Raw genomic sequence first — 27,077 nt, 5'->3', positions numbered from 1 at the left:
ATTTTAGTATTTACCTTGATACTTCACTTAGTGACCTAAATAATGTTCACTCAATGCAAGTTTTTGAATTCTGTGCAGACTCTGTTTTACAAGACATGCTGTTTATAACTAATGCTATGTCAGAAGCTGTGTTTAGTTGAAAATTTTATTATTACTATGTCACAATACGTATTACAGTGTAGAGACGTTCATTTTTATTGCTGCCAGCTTTGCAGTGGATACATGAATACTTGAAATTGTTGTAGTGGCTTTCATAATGTGTTGGTATTTGGGATTTCTGAATGGTCTGGTGGTGGTCTGAAATAAGGTGGCTGGTGTAGGCGGTAGTATGTTGTGACTGTGCTATGGGCACACCCCACAATGCTTAGTTAAAATTTCCTGCATGTGCCTACAGGGGTTCCTAACTTGCGGTACCATTTGTATTAGTGCATCTTTGCCATTCAGATACTCTTGTGTACAGGCACTGTGGAGCACTGTGGAGAAATCTAGGCAGTACTGTAGATTATTTCTCAAAATAGAGAAACTTCGGGGTTTTTCAAGAATTTGTGAAAAAGTAATAGAGATAATAACAAATCTAGGGGGTTCTGGTGTTTTGCTTGAAGAGCTAAACTCAGACTGCAATTATACTTGAGACTTGATGAGCTGTCATCCTAGATGGAAACAGAGTGACTGTAGTATTAGTAAGAGGAATACGTCTGGGAATTGCCTTTGTTGAAAAGATAAAGACTGGAGAATTAATAGTTAGTAATTGCACAGCTCAGATATTCCTGGATGTGAAGCCCATCGTGTCTGCTGAAGCAGCCACTGAAAGCAGTAAGAGGTGATGCTGGATTTGAATTGTTTTTGGCAAGCAGTGAGAATGCAGCAGGAGAGTTAGTCCTGTAAAAGAAGTTTGGACCACAGCTGTGGATCACAAGTAGATTCAGTGTAAATAAAATTAAATGAAGACAAGCTTATATAGCAGTGTATTTATCTAGGATATGTTGGAGTTGCTGGTAATGCAGTTTCTTCAGACACTGATGTCATCCTCCAGCCACCTCAGTCTTTTGAAACTGCACTCCAGCGTAAGCACTTCAGTTGGATGTCATATATCTTTTATTGTTTCCCTTCTAAGATGGGGCATTATTAGTATGAAAACATAAAATAGTATCTTAATTTCTTTCCTTTCAGTGTTACTATAGATATTAAGAAAGTATTTTCATTGACTTGAATGATTTATTTTTTTTCTTTGGAGCATTGAATCTTTTTCTTCTTGTAATGTCTAACAAAGTGAAATTTGCAGGGTTGGTGGTGCTCATAACTTTTACACTTCTTCCAACAAAGATTAACAAAGGTTGCCTTAGGAAAGATTCAGAACTTTGTGAAGGCATATATTTGGGTTTCCTCTGTTTGCAAAGGTTTCTTGGTAGGGTAAGAATTTTTTAATCAAATTTCAAGCAAACTACAAATTGGACCATCTGTCATGTAGTCTCATGTGTTACTACATGTGTTACAAAATGTTAACATATTTAAATTCCATTTAAAGGCAATTATAGTTTGTATGTGGTTATGCATAAAGGGCTTGGGCTGTTTAATCTTCACAGGGCCTACTGAGTTCGCTCACAATTCTCCTAAAGTGTGACAGAATCTTGTCAGGGTGGAGGCTGGATGGTAGAGCCCCTGGTATGGTGTGTATGGTCTGATGGGCCCACATGGGACCTCATTCCAAACAGGCCAGCTCAGGCTGGTTGGGACAGTATTCTGCACATACCTTGTGGGACACTCTGCCAGGTGTTTGAAAAGCACAGCTATTGGAGTTTTGTACTCATCTGGCAGGCTGGCCAAGTACAGCATTAAGGGTCTTGATTTGTCAGCCTGTCCTATTAAGTGGTTACAATAAGCTGGAAATCAAACAAAGAATGCGGAGAATCACGTGTGGAGTGTTTCACTGGAAGCCTTATGTGAGACAGTCAGTTTCTGAGTTAGACAAGGTGAAGATGGAAAACTCAAGTGTTGTTTTTGAAGGATTCAGCTGCAAGCATCAATTCTGACAATAACTGGGTTTAACTGTTGAATTGCAATTCATGGTGCCCTCAGGGCCAGGGGAAAAAAAACAACCAACCTGAAAAGCTTGCTAATGACACTGGCAAATCACTCAGACATGAAATCAAATTTGAGGCAGTTTGTTGGTGTACACTAAAAGTTTGAGCAGAGCCTTGGAGCAGGTTATTGTGTTTGCCATTTCCGGAAACTACTTAGGATAATTCTTGGGACAGGAATTTGGTAAGTGAACATCTATGAGATGAGTAAATCAGTTGTGCATTTCTTTGGGCAGCTGCAGCTGCAGCTTTGTCAAGTTCTAAGCAGGAGTTTCATTGCAGTGTGTGGCACCAGTCTCCACTGTGTGTGCCAGCAGCAGCAGTCAAGCATAAATGCTTCGGCCCTGCTGAGAAACAGCTTTCTATGGGATTGAAATACTGCCTGCTATTAGGCTTCGTAAATGGATTGGATTTTCAAGTAACTGTATCAGGCACAGATTCAAGCTATAGGACTGCAATGGATTTTCTAATAAAGATGGTATTGATTGGCACCATAAGTTCGTGAGTTGCCATGAGTTCCTTAGTCCTCAAGATCAGAGCAAGAGTCGTGTTGAATTAGGGGCAAAAAGAGACTTTATGCTATGATTCTCACTTAAGGTAACAAAAACTGGAATATTCAGTAATGTGAAATCCTTATTTACAATCAGGATTTTGTCTCATGATTGTCTAGGGTGTTGTTAACAGTATTGCAAAGAGGGAGAGGGAGTACAAGAGAGTGAGCGGGAAGTGCATGTCTGTCTTGCAACATAATGGAAGGTGTTCAAGCAGACAGAAATGGTGCAAGGTCGCATTGTCAGTCTCCCACTAATAATGCTGTTAGAAAGATAGTTTCAAGAAAGGTGAGGTGGAGAGCTATGGTAGAAATGGTACCTGCTTGTTCTTCAGCTGAATGCAAAAATGAGGAGGGAACTGATAGTTGGACTGTGATGGTTCATGTCTGCACGTCGTGTTTTGCCAGATGTTGGTTAATATATCTTCAACGAATTTACTGTGTCCTGGTAAAGGGAGCCAAAATATTCAAATGAGCCAGATGTTATGTACTGTTACTTGAAACAGTTTCTAGTATACTCCAAGGCCATTCAGGGCTACTGTTTATAGATGTACCTAGTTTAGACTTCTTTTTGTATTTTTTCCCAGATATCTGAAAGCAAGCCTAAAAATCACTGGGCTGAATAAAAACCTGTGTTGTTACTAAATAAGTATTTTTCATGGATAAAAATATTACTCATCTTCATAGATTTTTTTTCTCACAGACTTGAATGGAACAAAGTGACTTATTGAAGTTCTGTCAGAGGAACAGAACGTGTAATATGTTAATTTGATTTTCAGAGAGATATGATCTTTTGATTTCCAAATCGAGAGATTTTTAAAGTAACCAAGGTTTCAGAAAACATTGAAATCACTTGCCCTTCAAAAAGTAGCCAGTCTGCACATCTGTCTCTGGTTGCCTGTGTATTTTCCTGTTTCTAAGTACTTTGCATATCCTGTTGTTCTAGCTATTCACCAGAGGTGTGTGGTTTTTTGTTGGTTTTGGGGAGTGTTGGTGGTGTTGTTTTTGTTTGGGGTGTGTAGCTTTTTAGAAACTCATTTATTTTTCCATTTATTCCTTTATTTAATTTATGTTAAACCTCTCAGAACAGAGGAGTGATCCAAGCTGAAAGGCCAGGAGTGGCTGTAAATGGGTTTCATTGCATATCAGTTTCTTGAATATTTTGGTTCATGTGTGCACTGGATAACACCATTTCAGGGTGGCATGCTAACAGCGGGGAGCACCTTTCCACATATGTACAGAGGGCAGTTTTACTTATTACTCCATCTTCACCAAGGCTTCAACATAGTACTTAAGTGAGCTTTTTTAAAGACATCTTTTACACTTTTCTATCCCATATACATTGTTTGTTTCATTCTGGTCTTTCATTTAGTTAGTTGCTTTAATTCTCGTTACATACTAACTGCATCTTTCTCTGTCAGGACCTTATCGTTCAGTTGGTATTGAAACTAAAAGAGAAGATTAGAAGATTGAGACCTGTGTTGTTGATGTTTACTACCTGTGACTTTGTGAAATTAAGGAAGCATTTTGAATTCCTGAAAACCATTTTCTGTGATCAAAGTATACCTTTTTAGCCTATAACTACAGATTTAACCTGTTTTGAAACATGAAATTAGCCTTTTGCAACTGATTGTAATGTGTGAGCATTTGCACAACTGTTTTTCAGTAATAGAAAACCTCCATTTATTATTTTTTAATTTCTTGTCTATTGGAGCAAGACGTGTGTTTATGCTAAACTGTTCTGCTGTTTGCATAGTAGCTGTATGCCAGACTGTTGAGATTAGAATTTAAGACTAGTAAGGCTCATGTACAAGCTAATTTGCAAAGCTTCTTCTTTACACTGTAATTCCAGGTCATGCATTCTCTCTGCAGGAAACAAAAGGAATGTTTGGAGGATTGAGGTCTGTACAGCTGTCTGTAAACAGTTGGTACTTACGTAGCATAAAGGAATCATACGGAGGGGCCTATTACAGTCTGGTTATTATAGTTGAAACTTAGTATTACAGTGCTGTTAAACACAATGGATTGAAAAATAGTGCAATGTCCTCCCTCAATGCTAGGAGTATCTTGAAGAGAGTAAAGCGTTTGTGTTAGAGGTGGGGAAGGTATTTCTGTCATTTGGTTTGGGGTTTGGGTTTTTCTTGGGGTGGGAGGAAGGCAGGGTTTAGCCTTTGTAACTAATGCTTTGGGATTATTGGGGGCTTTGTTTTGTTTTGTTTTTGACTTTTCCTTGGCAAACTTGATCGTTTGGGGTGAGATAAGAAAGGAGGATTGTTCTTCGAAGAGGTGGAACCTCACTAAATTGAATAACAACAAAAAGAGCTCAGAATTTAGTAAAGTGAAGTTGGTCCTTGCCTTTGCATAGGGAAAAATTAGATCATCACTTGAAGTTAATTTGAATCCTGGTTTCCTGTGAAATGCTTAATAAGACATTGTGAGAGCTTTGTCACAGTTGTCAACACTGAACAGATTATGACCATTTTAGTTTGCAAAGGTCTTTTAATGTATGCCTGAATTTTTTTCAGAGAGGGAAGAAAGGAAGTAGATTCTTGAACTTTGAGATTTTCTGTGTCCAGTGGAACTGTTTTAACACATTTTGATAAAGTAGGTATTAACAGAGGAGAACATCTAGGGTATTCATATTGTTCAGCTTGGCTGAGACATGGCTTTAATAAAAAGCATAAGGTTAAGTATATATGTTCCATATAAAACTGTCAAACATGAATTATTTTATGATATATACAGCTTTTTTTTTAATGCTCAAGTAGCTATTCAGTCTTGGCAGAATGGACAAGTCCAGAATCATTTGCAGACTGTATTTTGAGTACCATATGTGTTTCTGTATGGGGATTTTTACTTCATCGTATTAAATGTTTTTATGAAATTTTATTTCAGTAAGGAAACTGTTTTAAGCTCAAGCTTTGACTCAGACCAACAAATACGAGGAAATTAGCTCTAGCCCCAGCATTATTAGACAAGCTATGGCAGTGTAGCTTCTGCCAGCGTAGAAATTGTACACGTGGTATCCTTGGCTGTGTACACCTGCAGTTTTCCCCTGCACTAGATCTAGTATTCATCTGACCCCTGTTCAGTTTGAAAAACTATTGGAAAGCCAATGTAGAATCCTCCTAGTTTTCTGAATGAGCTCTCTGAAGAGTGAGTGACTGGACAGAAGAAGGGATGGTCAAGCTGTCTTTGAACTATTCTTTTTGGTCTTTACCATAAATGCACACGCTCTGTTAATTAAAATTGATTGGATTACAGATTTGCTTCATCTGGATATAAAATGTAAGCTAAAGGAAAGAAGTGGGATAAAAGGGTAAGGAAATGTAGGGAAGAGAAAACGTAGGATTTAAATTTTAGGACAGTTGAGCTATGACTTTAAAAAAGTTATAAACAATTCTAGAAGGTTTTAATTTCTTTTCACATATGCAGTTGGAACTTAACTCACATAATTGAGGATTTTTAGTTTAAAGATAAAAGCAACCATATTTAAATGTAATTTTTAGTCTTTTAAAATCTCTAACAGTAACTGATTGTGCAGGGAAGATTTTTGCTGACTCCTTAAGTCACTCAAGAGTTTATGTAATAAGGAGGGGGCTATGGCAGTGGTTCATGTAACAATAACATATATAGTACTTTGAATATCTTGAACTCTAGTCAGACATGAATCATATTTTGATGTGATACAATACAACATTATATGCCTTACTAGCTCTGATATCTTTCCTTTCTTCTGAAATGCACCCTTTTCTTAAGAAAAAATGTATTTGCTAAAATGTTAAAGGTATGGTTATGTCATTGATACCTCACTTCATGAAATAATTACTAATTTAATGAATGTGAAATACTCCTCAGAGGTCAGTGGGAATACTGTTTTCTTAAAATCTTTCTGATTTACCATGAGTTAATTACTTCAGTGTCTACTGACAAAAATTGCACCAAAAGCCTACTCGTATAGTAAATATTTTAGCAAATACAAAGAGAAAGATAGTAGTTTTTAATTATTTTCTGATTATACAGCATTTTTATTTTGATTTCATTGACTTGGTATTGTCATTTTTTAGCACAATTAAAATCTGTAAATTTAGGCAGCTTTGATCTTGACTTAATTTCATGAAGGGTTTTGCAGCTATGTATCACTGTGAAGCTAAGGCTACAGTGGGCATTTTAAGTTGACTTTATATTGTGGAGTGTAGGAAGTTCTGAAAGTTACATTTTTTAATGCTAAATTAACTGTTAATTGAAATAATTAATTTACCAAGATGCTTGACTCTTTACTTTTGGTATATATAATTTCTGTGCTTGAAGTCCATTCTTTGTACAGTATATCAGCTTTTTTTTTTTTTTCTTAAGGGGCTCAGAGGGACTTCCAGTAGTTATTAGCTGCAGCTATGGCTCTCAAGTTCTGATCCTGAATTGCTGCCCTTGGTATTCCTGTCTGAATTCTCTTACTCTTGTGTAATTGTTAGGACCCAGTGTACAGTTTCTCTTTAAACAAGGCAAAAAGAATTAAGTATTTTTCTGGGCTTGACCTCGGTATATGTATTGATAACCTGCACAGAGTAGTTTTTATGATGCTTTCACCTGCTGAGTGATTTTAGGTAGCAAAAGCTTGTTTGGTAAAAATAGACTTAGTCACAAAAGGGCTCAAATTGGTTGCAATTTAGCTAAGTATCACTGTTGAAAAATCTGAAAAATTTGGTATCTAAAGCAGTAATTAAACATATCTATATTTTCTCTGTCATCTATTGTCAGTCTGACTCAGGTTTTATTTTTTACCACTTTGATTATTGTTTCCAGTAAATAAATCTCCATGTTTCCACAGATTGCTTCCTTTGGCAGTTCAGGTTTTGGAATGAGAGATTTAGCTGTACTAAAAACATTTTTTTTCTAATTTTATTTCAGTTATCTAGAAAAGTATGAAAAAGTCCATCATTTTGGAGAGGAAGATGATGAGGTACAACCAGGCAATCCAAAGCCACAACTTCCTATTGGTGCAATTCCAACATCCTATAACTACCAGCAGCACAGCGTTTCAGGTAAATTCTTGAGGGTGAAAGTCCTATTTTCTTCGTGTGTGTGGTTTGTTTTTCCTTTTTTTTTTTTTTTTTTTTTTCAAACTACAGAAATAGTGCGTAGATAAATTTGGATTATTATTAAAATTGTCAAATCTGTAGGACACTCAGATGATTAGTTTAATACACTCAAAAACCTTTCCATTGTGAACCACAGCAAAACAAATATTAAAATCCATAAGCTATTTCTTTCCTTTAGAAATATTATCCTTTCTAATTAGTAGAGCTGTGTAGTTACTTGTCTTGAAAAAAATTACCTTGAAAATTTGCAGTGTGTTTCTTTCAATTTGTCATTTCTCCAGAGAGTCAAATAACTGAATTGAGCCTACAATTAGTTAAGCTTTAAATCAGAAGCTAGTGGGCTTTGTGGAATGGACGTGTAATTTGTTGTGTAGAAATTGACTTCAAATTGTATTACAATTCCATTCTGCTTTAATTAAAGCTTGTGTTTTCTAAGCTTTTCTTTGGAAGAACGTGCTGCAGTGTTGCGTTCTAGAGGTGGCGAAGGAACTAATATGTACCTAGAAAGGTACACAGCAAAGTGGAATGTGTTCAGTATTTTGGACAGACAAAAAAATACCTTGAATACTGTAAAAAACTTGTTAAAAACTGCAATAATGTATTAACAAACCTTTTCAAAATTCTTACTTACGGTAATACTGCTTAATGTATTGCCTCAAGTTTAATTAGTTTAGCTGTGAAAGTGTTGTTGGTTTTCGTTTTTTTTTATTTAGATTATCTTCGTCAAAGCTATGGGCTGTCTATGGACTTAAACTCACCAAATGACTATAATAAGTTGGTGCTTTCACTGTTATCTGGACTCCCAAATGAAGTGGACTTTGCAATTAATGTGTGTACTCTTCTTTCAAATGAAAGCAAACATGTTATGCAGCTTGAAAAAGACCCTAAAATCATCACTTTACTGCTTGCAAATGCTGGGGTGTTTGATGACAGTAAGTATATAACAACATTTTTGCGACAAAAAGAATCCATACCTCTTGTAGCATCTTTCACAACTCATGATAATTAAAATGTTAGTAACTTACTTCATGGTAATATACTTATATCTAGTTTTTCTCTTTAACTTTTCCACAATTACAGGTTTTATCAGACGTTACAAATGCCTTTTAAGTTAGGTAATTTAAAAATTTATTTAATGGGTTAGTGAAATGTAAGGATTAGTTTTTTGATAGAAACAGACAGTTGTTCAGGGTGCTAAATTTACAGCATTGGATTTCCATCTGCTTGTAGCGTACTACTGTTTCATTTTGAATTTGTAGGACCGTGCTGACTTTTCATAATTCTTTTTTAATGGCAATTGCAGATTTAAAAATTAAGAAAAGGTAGTCTGAAAACGATGACTTGCTAGCATTTTTGTCCTGATACTTCACTACACGTTCAACTGTAGTGAAATCCAGAATATAAAACTCAAGGGATGAAAATCTTAATCTGATTTTCAGAATTACTTAATGTGATAGCACATAAATTTCAAAAGAGAGTTAGTTGATTCCATCAAAATAGTGAAGTATGTGAAATAAATTCTTTGGATTTTTTTCAGTGTGACCTCAATGCCTAAGTATTGCTTGTTAATTGCTTTCTGTCAAGAGAGGAGCAAAACATAAGTTAACCTAAACCATTATAAAATCATGACAGCATAGTTTTTATCTTGGGGTGGTGAGGAGGAAATATTTACCCAGTTTGTGCTGGGGTTTTTTGGTTTGGGTTTTTTGGTAGGTTTTTTTTTGGGGTTTTTTTTTTTTTGGAGGGGTTGGGTTTTTTTGTTTATGGTTTTGGGATTTTTTTGGGGGGAGGGAGTGGGTTTTGGTTTTTTTGGGGTTGTTTTGTTGTTTTGCTGTTGGGCTTTTTTGTTGGGGTTTTTTTTTTTTGATTTTGTGGGGGTTTTTTGTTTAGTTGGTTGTTGGTTGGTTTTTTTATACTGATTTTCAGAAATTGCCTTATAAGAAATTTCTCAAATGAGCCTTTTCAGCCAAGCATAATTAAGTCTGATAGTATAGATGATCATATCTGTTTGAGTATAAATCTACTTTGCATGTGTAAGCATAAACATAGTATGGTATGTCAAAGATTCTCTTTTAAAATTCTGGGGAAGAACCAGTGTTAGCCATTGTATATGGTTTAGTTGGGTTTTTTAATCATTGGCATTTTTACATAATAATTTGTAGCTTCCCCCTTCTCCCCCCAGTATTGCATTAGTGTCCTCCAGCTTCTCTCTTGCTCTTCCAATTTGTGCATCTTTCAGTGTCCTTCAGATATGGTCAGACCTTGGTCATTTAGTGTTTGCATCTAGTCCAGTTACAAGAACTTTCAAAGGAAAATATTTGAAAGGAAGCTAAAGGGAAACTTAGTCCTGCATATGATCCCAGAATGCTTGCTCTCTAGATTCTTGAGGTTACCATTACTCCCCTCTTCCTTTGATGGAACTTCTATGAATTTGCAAATAATTTAATCAAGTTTTATATTGCTATTTAGTGGGTTTTTTTGGATACTGTAGAGGTAGACTGTTTTCTGGAGTTCTTAACTTGAGGAACAGGTTTATTCCATAGCTTGTCTGTATTAGTGTTTTTTGAAAAATACTTGAGGTAAAGCCTAGAGGAATGATGAGCATGTAATGAACTCACTCTTTTCGTTCCCTGGGAAAAACTTCATTTTTATCTCACCTGATTGTCGTCTTCTGGATAAATCCAGGGAAATGTCCTAGCAGCATTAGGAGGACTAATTAGGACAAATGGGGGAAAGAAATAGCAGGGTTATGTTTACTTATTTTTGAAGCATGAAGCTTCAGTTTGAAGTACTTACATGCTTTTATGGTATAAGTAATTACAGTAAATCTGCCAGGTTTCATGATTAAATGAATTCTTTAATTAGTAAATTCAGGCATTATGAAAATACTATCACAATAATTTCAGGTGGCAGTAAAAAAATAGCTGATTAACTTCATTTAATTTGATTTTAGATTTTTCTTGTCCATAATTAAGGTTTTATAGTTGTTATTATTTATAATGTAATTTTTTTAGGTAAAATATGTCAACAGCTTCCCTTCTGTCCCCTCCTAAACTTCAAGATATCAGTTAGATTGCAGGTCGTGGGGCAACCCCAGGGGTTTGTGGGTTATGCAGTATATTCAGCTTGGAGAGCTGCATGAGGCCTTGGTTTGGATTCTGTGAATTGAAAGCTGATGTGGTCTTGGAATTGAGATTTGTAGCATTTTTTTCAAAACAAGAAAACATGATGAACCAAAATGTTTAAGTGTAACTTAAATGTGTCATTAATTCATGACAGAGTATTGCAAGACAGAGTTCATTTTTTGGATTGACTCAGCATTTGAATCGGATTGACTGAGTCTTAGCTGGTTTTGAGGAGTACTGATTACAAAAGCTGTGGTAGTGGCTCCATCAAACACCCAAGAACATCCATTACTGGTCTTGGTTAAATATTGAGTTTGAATTGAATGCTGTCAAAATCTTACTACTGTTCAAGTTTTTTAGAAGACGTAAGTGGGAATTTGTTTAAGTACTGCAGTAGTGTTTGTGCTTACACAGTGCACGTGGAAAACAGTTGTCGATGTGAGGGTGAAAATAGAGCAGTCGTCTTGACTCCTGGAAAAGAGCTCTGGAAAAGTTTCCCCTGTGTTTTTTTTTTACAGGGTTCACAAACTAGCCCTTTCCTTATGAACTCCTTACTCTCAACTTAAATTGTAAAACTGCAATAGCTGTTAATTAAATGACAGCAGACATTTCAGTTGGTTTATGCGGTATTTTTTAAGATCAAAAGGAAACACTGGAAGAGTCTACAGTGTTCTTTAATCTTTATTTAGTTTATGGATTAATAAAAAATGACCATTTTTTGAATTTTACTAAATTATGCTTTTTGTGCTTAAAGCTTTAGGATCATTTTCTGCTGTATTTGGAGAAGAGTGGAAGGAGAAAACTGATAGAGATTTTGTTAAGGTAATTAAAAAATTATTAAAATAATTTTGTGCTGCATATGGTGGGTATAAAATCCTTTAAAAAGATTGAAAATTCTAAGATACACTAGCGCATGTCTTTAAAATTACTCTCAACTTAATTCCTTTGATTTAAATGTAATAGGACGCTATGTCACACTTGTCCTATAATATGTGGATAAGCAGGAAGAAGTGTATTAAGAAAAAAATAGGTATAGGCAAATGAACAAAGGTTTCCATGTTTCTTTTATAAGGAACCTAATATGTGTGAAGAAAAGGAATATTGGGCAACATTTAACAAGGAGCAATAATGCTGTTTCGGGGTTTTTTTGAACTGCAACGATCAGTAAAGAAACATTCTGAATTGTGAAAATTAAGATCATAGCATAAGAAGTATAGGAGAAATACTGTAATAGGTTAGCAATGTTGCAGGTTTGTTTCAGTTAGCTATTTTTGCACAAGGCTTTTTTAATCTTTCCACTAGAGGGCATGAGCTACTGTACAAGCAGTGGAATGAGGTAAAAATAGAACTGAAGTTTCTTTGTACAAATGGTTATTTATTCTAGATGAATTTGTTTTGGTGGATGAATTATAGCTGGAAGAGATTTGATATTTCAGCATATTTACTATGATATGCAATTTCTTTGAATTGAATTACAGGTGATGATTTATGTGGCTAAAATAGAAGAAAGCTAGATTAAAATTTATTTGGATACCTTATGCTTTTTATTAAGTAAAAATGTGGAGAGATAATCTCAGTTCCTTATGAAACTAGGTTTCTGCTCAATTCCATAATAGTTTCATATATTGAAATATCTTACCAGTATTACAGAACGATATTTGTTGGGAGCTTTCTCCATTTATCTTTTGTTTTAGTTTTATGTAACTCAGTTTGGGAACAAGCTGGACCATAGTAGTTGTAGTTAATTGATAAGTGGTGTTGAAATACAAGTGAATAGATTCCCTAATCGAAATTTCCTAAGTAAACTTAAAACCAAGAAAGCTAAGCTCTCATATTTGTGAGTATATGGACTTGAAAATGTGATACAAATGTGCCAAACTTAAGTGTAAAAATAACTGTTTCATAATCTTCATTTCCCTTTTCCATTGAAAAAATATGTCCAGAAGTACTGTAGGTTGTGTTTTGGTTGGTTGGTTGGTTTGTTTGTTTTAAGCACTCAGCTCTTCTGTGTTGACTTCACCCTAAGCTGTCACAGACTGTTGCTGATCTAGAGCAGCAACAAGCGCCATGTCTAGATCTGTAAACATTTAAAATTATACAGTATTCTAATTTATTAGATATTAATTATATAAACTTAAGTAATTGGTATAAGGGCAGCTGGTTCTTATAAATGTTTAACAAAGTTTTAAGTAGAACCACTGTAACTGCAGTAAGGTTTACTAATAAAAAACTTGGATTCTCTCCAAGATCTATTTTTGGACGTTACAACATATATAGTACCACTCTGTAGTGAAATACTGCTGACAGCATGTCAGAAATACTCAGAAAGCATGTGAAAAACTGACATCAGATCTAAAAGTATCTCTAATGCCAAGAATTCAGATTTTTAAGAGCATCTCACTGCAAGCATTTGTTTGACCCTACTACTGGAAGTAATTTATTTTGTATTGCAGCTGTGTCTGTGTCAAAACAGGAATCAGGGGGAAGCATGGGAGCTTCCTGATGTAGGAGAGAGATACTTGGTTGTCAGCATAGACACGTATATCTGGTTTTGGTGTTTGTTTTGGGGTTTTTTTTAATGTGCTTTTGCAGTTTCAAGAAAAAATAACAGCTATTAAATAAGTTCCTCCTTTCACTGTTCATATTATCATATAAAATAAAAATCTTTATTTTTTTGTTTTTTCATTTTACTGCTACTTGTGTTCTCCAGTATCATTGCTGTGTCAGCTGAAGATGAAAAACAATGTGTTTCTTTATACTAAACTTCAAGGGAATCAATTACCTTTCTTTTCTTTTTTCTTTCCCTTCCCCCAATCATTACTGCATTATATAAAACTGTTTGAAAATTTTGTATTTTCCATTATCTTACCTGCCACAGGACATACTTTCTCACTTTCTACAGAGCTTACTTCTAAACTGAATCAAATGTTTTTAATAGTCAGTGAATTTGTTCCACTAATTGTCTAAATTTGAGTGTTACTTAAGTTGAACCTGCTGTTATCTCTTACAGCTATGTTAATTCGCTGCTATATCCCCTCTTGATTTTTCCTGGTGCTGTCAGTAAGCTTAAATCTCTAGTTAGTTGGACTTGATTGTATGTCCTTACTTAAGGATTGGAACAACTGGCATTTAGCCAGTCATCTTGTATCTCTCCTTGTTTGTTTTGTTGTCCCCATCCACAAGCTCTGATGGCATCCTGCTCAGATGTTTTCTCCTGTACTCTGGAAACTTTCCCATTTTTAACTGTTTCACTTAGCTTTGAATATCCTCATGTTACCAAGGTTCACTTGTGAGTATAGTTTGCTTTCAAGAGTTATTTGTTTATATAGTATGTTTATAATCGGATAGATTTAGCTGTTTTTCCAGGTATTTCTTTCATGTCTCCAGCAGCTGCTCAGTGTCTGGTGTGTAGTGTGTGACAAATTGCATTACATTTCTTCATGCACCGTTCATCTTCGTTTACTTCAGTCAAATGATTTGGGTTTCATGTTTTTGGACTTACTTGAGGCCTCCTCTAGCTGTAGAGTTCCAAAATCCATATATATGCAGTTTTTGTGCCTTACTTACTTCTCTGGTTTTCTTCTTCTGTGATTTTTTTATTTTATTGCCCAACTCTTTCTTCTTTGTATAAATTTAAAAATTCTTTACTGTGCATTTATCCTCTGAGTCGTTCTCAGACAGTACACAGAGAGAGGTCCTTATGCACTTAAATACCTGAAATACTTTTCAAACATCACTTTTCTTGTCTCTCACAGTAATTTGTCAAGCTGACTTGATTCCAGTTGCTCTCGTATTTTTCTTGGACAATAAGTAGTCATACCATTGCTACATTATGGTTTGTGGATTCAAATGTCCACTGTTTTTATGGACAGTAATTTGGTTTATGTGATTTTCAGTGAAGTATAATCCTTTGCATCTTTTTCCAAAGGAACTTAGCTACTGACAGTAATCAGACTGTGAATGTGAATCAAGTTCTTTACCTTTGTCCATTATCTCTTAGCATTATTTGGTTGCTTCAAAGTTTTAGCTTTATGTTTCTATTGGCAGCGTGTTACCATCATCCAGATATATACGTAGGAGTAATTATTGATAAAGAACTTCAGTTTTGCACCCTGCCTTGTTATTTCTATTAATATGTAGTACTAGATCACAGCTGTCATTCATAGTAGGGAATAAATAACTGCTTGTGATGCTAAACTGATTTTTTTATTGCCTTTGTGCTGTGTGTTTTTCAAATGAATACCCAGAAAGCTTAATTTATGTTTTTCCATTTTTGCCGTTCCTTTGGGCAAAAAAAACCTGTCATGTTTCACCTGTTCCCTTGTAACAGAATTTTGCCTGCATGCCTTTGTCTTCTGTGGCTTTTGGTGATAGCTTCAGTATTAATTAGAAAAATCTATTTGTCACAAACAGTAAGAAATTAAGACTTTTTCTAGCTGTTTTGTCTTTGCTAAAATGAGGTAATAATCCTTTCTGTGCAAGTAATCCTCTTTACTAAACAGTACTTGGACGCCATTTAGCAACATTGCAGTGGAAATAAAATTCTTTTCCTTCCAATTTAGAAAATCTGTAGTATTGTATTTTTCAAGAAAATAGTAGTGTCAAGCTTGGTATGAATGCTGTAATTTAGTAATTACATTTGCATAGCAAAATTTCTCCTGCTGTTCAGCTGGTTGTACTTCCCATCCTTCCCTTTTTATCCAGATTTATTGGTGGTTTTATTCTGTGATTATAGTCAAAAGAGGAACTGTATTTCATCAGTGAGTCAAAGGAATGTACGGATTTTTATTAGTCAAAGGAAGGTTTATATCTTTGTTCAGATATACACATTAGAATGCATGTATTATTATATATTTTTATATTATTACACATCACAATATATATTTTTATTAGCCTGCAAACCTTAATTCCTTGATTAATTCTTGAATTTCAACAGGACTAGCAATAAAACAACCATTTACAGACCAGGCCATAAATTTGAAAAGTAATTTGAATTCCAGTCTGCTGAAGCATTCAGCTTTGGTTATATTTATAAAGAGTTTTTGTGATGGTGGTGGTTGTTTCTCTCTTTTTATTGTGCTACGATGAAGTAGGAAACACAACAGCAGCTTTAAAAAGTCTTTCCAAATAGCAACTTCTTGCAGGAGTCTTAAGATCTACTGGGACTGGGAGGAGTCACCTTATTCTGCCTTGGGTCATCACTGTTTGGAGATGATGGAGGATGAACTGTACTTCTTGTCCATTTGTAATTGCTGTATTTCTAATGGTGCACGGGAAACTGCCCTATAGTTTCAGTATGTGCTTCAGCAAAGCACTTCTGTGGTAGTGTTGATTGCCTGTGGCTGCCTACTTCTGGTGCTTGAAGGGAAGAGTTTCCTAATGTAAAGTACTGAACATCTTGCATGTCATCACTTCTGGTTACTATCAGATGAATCAAGGTACTAGGAAATTTTTAAAGAACAATTATTTTAGTATTATTTAAATATTTTAACATTATAGAAATAAAAGTAATTAATATTTAAAGAAATATCCCCTAGAAATTAAGTATTTTTAATTTTTTCTTCAGTTTTGGAAGGATATTGTTGAGGATATTGAAGTTCGTGATCTAATTTCTGACAGAAGCAAATCTCAAGGTGAGACATCTTGACTAATCTTAGTACATACATGTTGGTAAATACAGCAGAGGAAGGACTAAAATTTATTTATTTACTTCGTAGATATTCCATCAGAAGAATGGATTTGGGAATCCTTATTTCATCCACCTCGCAAGTTGGGCATTAATGATATCGAAGGGCAGCGAGTACTTCAGATAGCAGTGATTTTACGAAATCTTTCTTTTGAAGAGGGAAATGTTAAACTTCTGGCAGCTAATCGTACTTGTCTTCGGTTCCTGCTACTCTCTGCTCACAGTCACTTTATTTCTCTACGGCAGTTGGGGCTTGATACGCTGGGAAATATTGCAGCAGAGGTAATGTTCTTCCAAATGGAACAATTCAAGTATAAGTTGATGAAAGCATTAGTGTTCATGAAATTATTTTTTTTTTCCTTTATCATTGCATGGAGAAGGAAATAAATTATTCTCTGAATTTGTAATTAGCAATTTGAAAACAAGTGTTCAGAGCCAAAAGTAAAATCTGACTGTATGTGTCAGCTGCTAAAATAGAATCACATGAAGAAGACTGGTGATGCAGGGAGATACAAGATATTCATAGTGTATAATTTTCAGTTTAGTTTCCCAGAGAGAAGAAAGGAATTTGTTAAGTTCTGCAGTCTGTATGCTACCTTCATCACTTTATGATTATAACCTTTAGTCATATCTTCAAAATAGTATGTTTAAGAGAGATGGTTGTAGAGGGTTTTATGTTCTGTGTACTGTAGTCTGTGTAAACTAGTCATATGCCACTGGGTATGCTGCCAGAATCATGTGAGGCTTTTTTTTTTTTTTTTTTTTGGTAGAGGTTAAGTGTTATATAATATACTATTTCAGTATGTCATACTATCATGCAGATAAATTATATGGATTTTATCGGTAGTATGTTCAGATAGTCCTTATATTTTAAAATATAGCATAAAAATTTAAGTAAAATGGGTACTATCAGAGAGTAAGACGGGAAGTATTTGTCCACTACTAGATACTGAAAAAAGATGGTGTTTTTCATTTACCATGTACCCAGCTTCTTCTGAATGAGAAAGAATGTTACTTACAGCTGAGTCCTCTAATTGAGAAGCAGAAGTAGAAACAAGACGAATGACTGGGATAGCATTTGGGAAGGAGTACTTGTTACTCAAGTTCTGGTCTTCCTTGGATATTAAAATCCATTTGTATGTACTGTTGACTGCCTGAGAATAAAGTTATTTTTGTTATTCTGAGCACTGGAAAGTGTAAGTTAGATTGCTGCTTCAGAGCAGAAGAGGAGGAAGAGGCTCAAAATGCTAGCTACAATCAAAAGCTCACAGGGTTCAGTTTTTATGAACATGAGTATAATTTGTGTGTACTGCAGTTAAATACTTCTGGATGTTATATTTTGATACGCAAATTGAAGGATTTGAGCCATTAGCACTATGGATAGTGTTAGTAATTTTTTTTTCTTTCACATCAGCTTCTTCTGGATCCTGTTGATTTCAAAACTACTCATCTAATGTTCCACACTGTTACAAAATGCCTCATGTCGAGGGATAGATTTTTAAAAATGAGAGGTAAGATCTCTAGCTATTCCTGTTGTTGTATCAGAATTGTAATTACTACTGTTTAAAACTTACTTTGCATTTGTTCTTCAGGCATGGAAATCTTGGCAAATCTTTGTAAGGCTGAAGATAATGGTGTCTTAATTTGTGAATATGTGGATCAAGAATCCTATAAAGAGATCATATGTCATCTCACACTACCAGATGTGCTGCTTGTAATCTCGGCACTTGAGGTGCTATACATGCTCACAGAAATGGGAGAAGTGGCCTGCTCAAAGATTGCTAAAGTGGAGAAGAGCATAGGTAAGGGAGAAGCAAAATCTATTACTACTCTCCCTTATGCAGGAAAAAAGGCATAACCACTGACGGTGACATATTCTTTAAAATGTGGATTGCTTGTGTGTATGCGAGCACACAGCATGGGGATGGAATTTACTAAATTTATTCATTGTCTCCTCAAGGAATTGATGATGCTAAAAATTCTGAAGTTTTTTTTTTAATGCCACGAAGTGTGTTTAAAAAAAACTCAAAAACATACAGAAGCATGCAAAGACTTGTTTCCTTTCAACACATGGCAATTTTAAAGCAAATCAGTATGTTTCAGCAGCATTCATTTGTCTTGTCCTAATGTCATTGTTGGTTTTACATTCAATACTTTAGATACATTAGTATGTCTGGTTTCTATGGACATCCAGATGTTTGGACCTGATGCTCTTACTGCTGTAAAGCTCATTGAACATCAGTGTGTTAGCCAGCAAGGAATACTTGATGTCAGACCACAGGTAATGGATCATGGTTCTTCACAGGCCCATGCAGCAGGTGTCCCAGGTGAGTATCACTGCAAGAGAACACACTCTTCTATGATTTCCCATATGATCTCTGATTTTTATCTTCTCTAGATTTCTGATTAGCGTACATAAGTAAGTGTACCATTATGCATAACATACATATCTTTTTCAAACACTTGCTCATGAAGCAAATCTGCTGTGTTACCCAAAACTGTTGTGAAACAAGCTTTGGAAAAATTTTATTGTTACTCAATTGCTAATCTGAAAGTTCTCTGAAAGTTACATACATTGCTTATTTTAACTTGTTCAGTGGAAAGAAAATGTATGCATTCTAGATTGTTCCCACAATTTGCAGAGAATTAGAGGTCCTTTTTATATTTTGTTTTACACTAGGTATTATTCCACAGTAACATGTAGTGTTTGATAGAGTTGCAGAGATGAGATGAGATAGACTCACTCTTGAAGGTTCTGAACAGTTTCTTGTTATGTGAACCAAATCTTGATTATTCTTAGGAAGTTACTGAGGAAGAACCATTGCAACAGACACTGGCTTGCATGTCCAAGTGTGCTGCTTCTGGAATGGGTGCAGATACCACAGCAAAAATGACTGGGAGAGAATGTAACCAAGGGGGTGAACAAGAGTGAATAGGATGAACTGATGTGACATTGCCACAAAATCCTTTGCATTATATTTGTATCCACTTAAGAATTGGAAAAATAATTGCTGTGTCTTTGTGCCTGTTGTGGCGGAGTATTGCGCCCCTTTAAAATCATGCTCAGTACTGTAATGTACTGAGATCGTGATCATGAATCTGGAAGCAGCCGTTCACTAGGTGCACACCTCGTGATTGCACTTCAGTCGTGACTCTGCCCCTGGCAAGCCCTGCTTCACTTTGGTAAACTGTGGAGCAGATCTTTAGTCTGCATAGGGCACCTTTGTGACTTGCCTTAGCTGGATACACCCTTACTGACAAACATAGGAGGAACTGTACCAGTGGATGTCGTTAAATGCTTCATTCAGGAGGATAAGAAAACATTTCAGCAAGTTTTGGTTTTTTTTTTCCTTCCCCACATTCTCTACAGCCTCTAGGACAGCACCACATGTTGCTCCACCTCCAGGAATAGTAGAAATAGACAGCGAGAAATTTGCATGTCAGTGGTAAGTATATATAGTTCTATTCAAATACATTAATGAAGAAGAAAAACAAAGAAAAATACTGAATTCATGTGTCACAGAATTTTCTAGTTTGCTTCTCCTTACTGTTAGACTTTTTTTTCTGAAAAGTGTAAACCAAATCCATTCTGTCATTGCTTTGAAGAAAGCAAAAACTCGACCAGAATATTCAGTCTTCGCCTGTTGATCCATGAAATTACTTGTTTTGTCTCTTAGGACAGAATTTGATTTGAGTTTTAACTCTGATCTTGATTTAATTTATTTTTTAAATTGTCAAGGAGTGTTACCTGTTTCACAGGTATTTTCATCTGGTAATGTGTTGCTATATTACTGAATCAGTGTAAAAGTAATTATCAAATTATGAAGCTAGGCCCTGCAAAACTCTTACATGATCATTGTGAACCTCAAGTTAAGGAAGATCGGAGTCTTCTCCATCCAAATTCTCTTGCTTTCAACTAATATTATTGCCAGATATGTGGAGAGAAACTATCCCTCCTGTGGTTCTCATGTAGATTGTGGGTGATCTTTCTGAGCTATTTGTCTTATGTAAATCAACTCACACTCCAAATACTGACTCACAATAAAAAGTTGTGATGAAGAATTAGCTAGCTTTTAGCTCATCTTTTGCTAAAGTAGGATCATTAAGGAATAAGAATAGAGCTGTGGGGAGGAGATGCCAACAAACCATGGATTCTCATTTGTTTTTTCAGAATATACAATAAAAAAGGCATATGTAGAGACTGTTCTGCATAAATAATATGTATTTAAGTATGTAAATAAGATACTGCATGTAAAACTGACCGCAAGCGTTAGGGATCCAATGTTTTGATTCATAAGCAGTGGGAAGGAAAGTGTGAAACGGACATCTGACAAAGCAATATCCTAAAATGCTATTTTTCATATTGTGTTGGCAGATCTCAGAAGTGTCTGTGATACAGTATTTTGCTTCATAGTTTATTTTTTCATCCTCAGGTTGAATGCCCATTTTGAAGTGAACCTTGATTGCTCAGTCTCTCGAGCAGAAATGTACTCTGAATACCTCTCTACTTGTAGTAAATTAGCTCGAGGTGGAATCCTAACATCAACTGGATTTTATAAATGCTTGCGGTAAGACAAGAATTTATGCAGCAATAAAGAAGCAATTCTGTGTTCTCAATACTAACTGATAGCTTTAGGTTTCTTTGAGAAAAGATCTGCTGAGTTGAAAGACATCCAGTTTTGGAATTCTAATTGAAACAAATGTCTAGAGTTTATTTCATTCTATTTCAACATCTTTGAATGGGCTCCTTCTCTGCCTCTAGTCCTTCTAATTCTTTCTGAAGTAGTTTTTTGAGATTTTGTAATTTTCACTTAGGTTCTATGACACCTTGGCCATCTGGGGGACCTGCTAGTCCTCACTGATAACACTCACATGCTGTTGGAAAATCCTGCTGTATTGTAAAGATGCAGGTATTCCTGCTATTACTCTGCACACAAGAGCAGTTAGGTAAAAGAAAAAGATTGTAAGAGAGTTGAGTTATTGTGTTTATTAACATAGATTTATGTTGTGTTTGGCAGAACTGTCTTTCCAAATCATACAGTGAAGAGAGTAGAAGATCCAAGTAACAATGGTCAAGCACATATACATGTGGTAGGAGTGAAAAGGAGAGCTATACCACTTCCCATTCAGATGTACTATCAGCAGCCACCAACTTCGTCTACCCCAGTTGTCCGGGTTGATTCAATTCCTGATGTGTCTTCGTCTCCTTTGCCAGCAGGTTTTTAAATTAATTATGTATAAAGTATTTTGCATTGATCCTGAAACCATAATAAAAGCCAGAAGTTTTTGAACATAGCTTGAAAGTGCTGGAAGTTGAGGCCACATGTTTAGATTGAGTTTATTCAGTAATGTTGGGAATAGTATTGCAGTATTTCCTTGCATGCCATTCTAGCCTTCGATGTGTAACTCATAAGCTTGCCGGCCAGCAGACAAGCCATTGTTGCTGCATCATTAATTCAGACTCTGTAGAGCTGAGAATAGAAACTGGTTTATGTAGAATTGCAATTTCAAATCTTGGATTTTTAAAAATTTGTTAGTTAATGTGTTCAAAATAATCTCTGCTTCCAAACTTTTATTGTGTTTATTTCAACAGGAATCCCACATGGGCTACCAGGTGTAGGAAATCACTATCAGAGGACCGCTATTAACCAATCTTCAACTTTGACAGCAACACAGATGTCTTTTCCAATTCAAGGTGTTCACACTGTGGCACAGACTGTTTCTAGAATTCCACAAAATCCTATTCATACACAACAAAATGCTCCAATGACTGTTATACAGAATAAAGGTCCAATATCCTGTGAAGTAGTGAAGGCTGCAGTAATACAGAGCTCTGTTCCTCAGTCTGCAGTTCCTGTTCCTATTGCTGTAGGAGGAGCTTCTAATCAAAATCACAGCACTACAGGCCAGCAGCCGTCTGTTACAGTTGTGAGTTCTCAGATGCTTCACCACCAACCTGTAATTCAACAACAGTCTCCACTGCACGCAGTGGTACCAGGACAGATACCTTCAGGCACTCCTGTTACGGTAATTCAGCAAGCTGTACCTCAGGGTCATATATTTGGCAGAGTTCAAAACCTACCAGCATGCAGTTCAGCAGTTTCACAGGGTCAACAGCTAATCAGCACATCATCACAACCTGGGCAGACATCATCTCAGCAGTCCTCGGCGGGTAACCAGCAACAAGATACAGTCATCATAGCGCCACAGCAGTATGTCACAACCTCTGCATCTAACATTGTTTCTGCCACCACAGTACAAAATTTCCAAGTAGCAGCTGGGCAGGTGGTTACAATTGCAGGTGTTCAGAACCCACCAACATCTAGAGTAGGGTTTCAGAACATTGCACCAAAGCCTCTACCATCTCAGCAAGGTCCATCTGCTGTGGGGCAGCAGCCACAGCAGCAGCCTCCACCACCATCCCAGCAAAGCGTAGTGATTGTAAGCCAGCCAGCTCAGCAAGGTCAGACATACGCACCAGCCATTCATCAAATTGTGCTTGCTAACCCAGCTTCTATTCCTGCTGGCCAAGCTGTACAGTTGGCTGGACAGCCAAGCATTACTCCATCATCTTCACCATCCCCAGGTCCGGTTACAAATAATCAAGTCCCTACAGTTATGTCATCTTCATCTACCACTCCTCAGTCACAAGGACCCCCTCCTACTGTTAGCCAGATGCTTTCTGTAAAGAGGCAGCAGCAGCAGCAACATTCACCAGCATCATCGCAGCAGCAGGTACAGGTACAACAACCGATGCAAATGCAAGTTCAATCACAGCAAGCTAATACAGGAGTTGGCCAGCCCAACTCTGGTGAGTCTAGCCTGATAAAACAACTGCTTCTTCCAAAAAGAGGCCCCTCAACTCCAGGGGGAAAGCTTATACTCCCAGCTCCACAGATTCCTCCACCTAACAATGCAAGAGCTCCTAGCCCTCAGGTGGTTTATCAGATGGCCAATAACCAGACGCCAGGTTTTGGAGTTCAAGGACAGTCTCCAGCTCAGCAGCTGCTAGTTGGACAGCAAAATGTTCAGTTGGTCCCGGGTGCAATCCCGCCCCAAGGGGCAGTGCAAACAGTACCCATTTCTAATTTACAGATTTTGCCAGGCCAGTTGATCTCAAACAGCCCAGCAACTATTTTCCAAGGGACTACTGGCAACCAGGTTACGATAACAGTTGTGCCAAATACGAGTTTTGCTACTGCAACTGTGAGTCAGGGAAATGCAACTCAGATCATTGCTCCAGCAGGAATTGCAGTGAGTGGAGCACAGACAGGAGTTGGGCTACAGGTGCAAACCCTTCCAGCTACTCAAGCACCTTCAGCTGGACAATCACCGTGTACTGCTGCTCCCCCATTCAAAGGTGATAAAATAATTTGCCAAAAGGAGGAAGAAGCAAAGGAAGCAACAGGTTTACACATTCATGAACGTAAAATTGAAGTTATGGAGAACCCTTCCTGCCGAAGAGGAGCTGCAAACACCAGCAATGGGGATGCAAAAGAAAATGAAATGCAGGTGGGAAGTCTTTTAAATGGGAGAAAGTATAGTGACTCCAGTCTACCTCCTTCTAACTCAGGGAAAACACAGAATGAGGCCAATCAGTGCTCACAAGTCAGTAATGGGCCATCATTAGAAATGGGTGAGAACGGAGCTCCTGGAAAGCAGAACTTTGAACAAACGGACACACAGGAAATTAAAAGTGATTTGAAGAAGCCCCTAGTTAATGGAATCTGTGATTTTGATAAAGGAGATTGTTCTCATTTGAGCAAAAACATTCCAAATCACAAAACTTCCAATCATGTAGGAAATGGTGAGATATCTTCAGTGGAACAACAAGGGAATTTGGATGCCACGCAGCAAGATACTGCCAAAGGTGATCAAGGGGAAAGAATTTCTAATGGGCCTGTATTAACTTTGAGTAGTTCACCTGTTGTAAGCGGTACACAGGAGGCTGCAAAACTGTTAACCCAGCAACTTAGTGGTACCAACACTGATTTACCTAATGGACCTCTAGCTTCAAGTTTGAATTCAGATGTGCCTCAGCAACGCCCAAGTGTAGTTGTCTCACCACAATCTACAGCCTCTGTTATACAGGGGCATCAAATCATAGCAGTTCCACACTCAGGACCTAGAGTGTCCCAGTCTACCCTGTCCTCCGAAGTTCGGTCTACTAATGGCACAGCAGAATGCAAAACTGCAAAGAGGCCAGCAGAGGATAATGACAGGGAAACTGTTCCAGGAATTCCAAATAAAGTAGGAGTTAGAATTGTTACAATCAGTGACCCCAACAATGCTGGTTGCAGTGCAACTATGGTTGCTGTGCCAGCTGGAGCGGATCCAAGCACTGTAGCGAAAGTAGCAATAGAAAGTGCTGTTCAACAAAAGCAGCAGCATCCAACCACGTATATACAAAGCATGGTCACACAGGTATGTTGCAGTGTTCTTTTTATGTTTATTCTGTGATTCTGACTAATACTGTGAAATAACATGGCTGAAAATGTGAGCTTGGTCGGTATCTCTTGCATAGTATTTAAAATATTCAGAAAATGATGCTTTCTGTTCTTCCACAGACTAAAGTTTTAACAGTTTACATACTTCTTCAGTATCTGTGACAATAGTGGAATTCAAAATTTGTAGCTTGATAATACACAGTGAGGAAAGAACTTCTGCTCACTATTTTCTTCCTTTAAGGATTAACCGTTCTGAAAACAATGATTTGCTGGATGGTCTTGTAAAAACATCTGTATATTTCTGCATTTTATTCTTGGTCACTGTGGAGGGGTGAATATGCTTTTTTGAAAAAAACCACACCTGCATCTGGATGGCTGAAATGAGTTGAAGTTTTTGCATTTGAAGTTGGTCTTCAGAGTCTTGCTTTGTGCATTCACTACAGTTAGGAGAAAGTATTATTTTGTAAATTTGTTGAAATATTTACATTTCTTCATTACAAAATATTTACAGTGTTTATCAATAAAACAAGCATTGTTTTGGTTTTTTTTTTTTTTTCTGTTTGCTAAGCTTTGAAGAGGGTTTGTTGTTTTTTGTTTTTTTTTAATTCACTTAATTGATTGAATTCATTTAAAACCTTTTGAAAGTGGTTACTCCCTAACACTTTACTATAAATGAGGTATGGACATCAGGAGTATTAATAAGTAAAATAATCATGTTTGAGATTATTCCATTCTGTAGAATTTATTTTAGTTTTGTACATAGAAAATCCCTCTCCAAAAAAACCCATTCCTAACCTGAATAGGAGCAAAGAGAATAGAATGATAAGTCTGGCAGTTAGAGTTCTGATAGACCAGAGAGAGGAAATGAAGTCCTGAGTGTACGTTAGTACATTTTGACCTTGAAGTAACAGGTCTTTTATTTCTTAGCTTTTTTTTTATTTGGTTGGGGATTTGTTTGCCTTTGATGAAGTAGAAGGTATAGACCTGATACACAGACCTAGAACTCAAAATGTGATGAGTGCTGGCTAGGGCTACTTCATTTCCTGTGACAAGTTAGGTTGCTCCTGAAAACTCTTTTGACTTTTCTAGTTGTCAAAAGTCAGGGTTAACAGTTAACAAACAAGTTACCTTCCTTTTTTACTTTGTCTGCCTTTTGCTTTTAACTGCAACAGTGCAGAGAGTTAATTCTTATAATGCCTTTGAACTCACTCCTAAATTTTCAGTTAGGTTTTGTTGGAGGGAGATCTGTATGTTTTTTGATATGTTATTTATTTTTGTTCTTACTAGAAATAATTTGACCAAAATTAATAGTTTCTGTTAGCACCATAGGGTCAACATGCTAGTTTTTCTGTAGTGTGGATGTATTAGCTATGCCTTGCTTTTTACACCAAGTGTCTTTACCTGTTACACAGTTTGAATTTCTGTTGTAGCTTTGCTAAGGATTTGGCTGAAGTACAGAATGGTGTGGCTGTGTCTCTTGAATGGAATATGTTTATTTATTCCCTTAATATGTACCTGAAAATAATTTGCAGTTTCATCTCAAGCAGCTACTAAATGATCAGATTTTAAGAATTTTGAGAAGGGAGTACTGCATTTGACTATTTCATTTGATTTCAATAATGTGTATCATGATACTAGAGGGGGAGGATAGAAAAAAATATTTTCTGTGCTGATAGTTTCTGTTTTACACTATCCCTAGTATCACTGTCATTAATAGTTACTACATTTTTCATTTCTGTACAAACAGAAATGATGCCAGCTGGGTTTGCCATTCAGTAGAAATTTGCAGATCAGAAGAACTTGGTTTAATGTCTCCTTACCTGAAAGTTTGCTCATTCTGCATCCTGTAGGATGCCCTTCCTTTCTTCAAAATTACAGAAATGTGGGAGAAATGAGTTAATTAGTTTTGATCTTGGTGAGAAATTTATTCTTTAGCTATTTACCTTAACCATTTGTCTGTATATTTATGAATCGTGTCTATCATAATATTGCAAGTACTGACTTATAGTTCAACCCATTTTAGAGTACTCTGTTCAGATATAGTGATCCTCATAGTTTGGCTTAAGATTTGCAGAGATCTTCACCACTTCTT

General features: G+C 36.4%; 1 protein-coding gene across 1 annotated transcript in view; it reads left to right on the top strand.

Annotated features, from left to right (window-relative positions):
- The window catches only part of ARID2 (AT-rich interaction domain 2), a 92,757-nt gene that overhangs the window by 46,274 nt on the left and 19,406 nt on the right, over positions 1–27,077 (top strand). The window contains exons 4-15 of the mRNA XM_042017911.1: positions 7,537–7,670; positions 8,441–8,659; positions 11,607–11,674; positions 16,419–16,485; positions 16,570–16,820; positions 17,953–18,049; positions 18,131–18,340; positions 18,698–18,865; positions 19,909–19,984; positions 20,972–21,106; positions 21,557–21,756; positions 22,132–24,962. Of these exons, the coding sequence (XP_041873845.1) occupies positions 7,537–7,670; positions 8,441–8,659; positions 11,607–11,674; positions 16,419–16,485; positions 16,570–16,820; positions 17,953–18,049; positions 18,131–18,340; positions 18,698–18,865; positions 19,909–19,984; positions 20,972–21,106; positions 21,557–21,756; positions 22,132–24,962 (4,456 nt within the window). The remainder of the gene's footprint in view (positions 1–7,536; positions 7,671–8,440; positions 8,660–11,606; positions 11,675–16,418; positions 16,486–16,569; positions 16,821–17,952; positions 18,050–18,130; positions 18,341–18,697; positions 18,866–19,908; positions 19,985–20,971; positions 21,107–21,556; positions 21,757–22,131; positions 24,963–27,077) is intronic.

Source organism: Corvus kubaryi, unplaced genomic scaffold (genome assembly GCF_017639235.1).
Source record: "Corvus kubaryi isolate FWS band 111438036 unplaced genomic scaffold, C.kubaryi_AGA036_p1.0 137, whole genome shotgun sequence".
NCBI lineage: Eukaryota > Metazoa > Chordata > Aves > Passeriformes > Corvidae > Corvus > Corvus kubaryi.
This window is presented reverse-complemented; position numbering and strand designations above follow the sequence as displayed.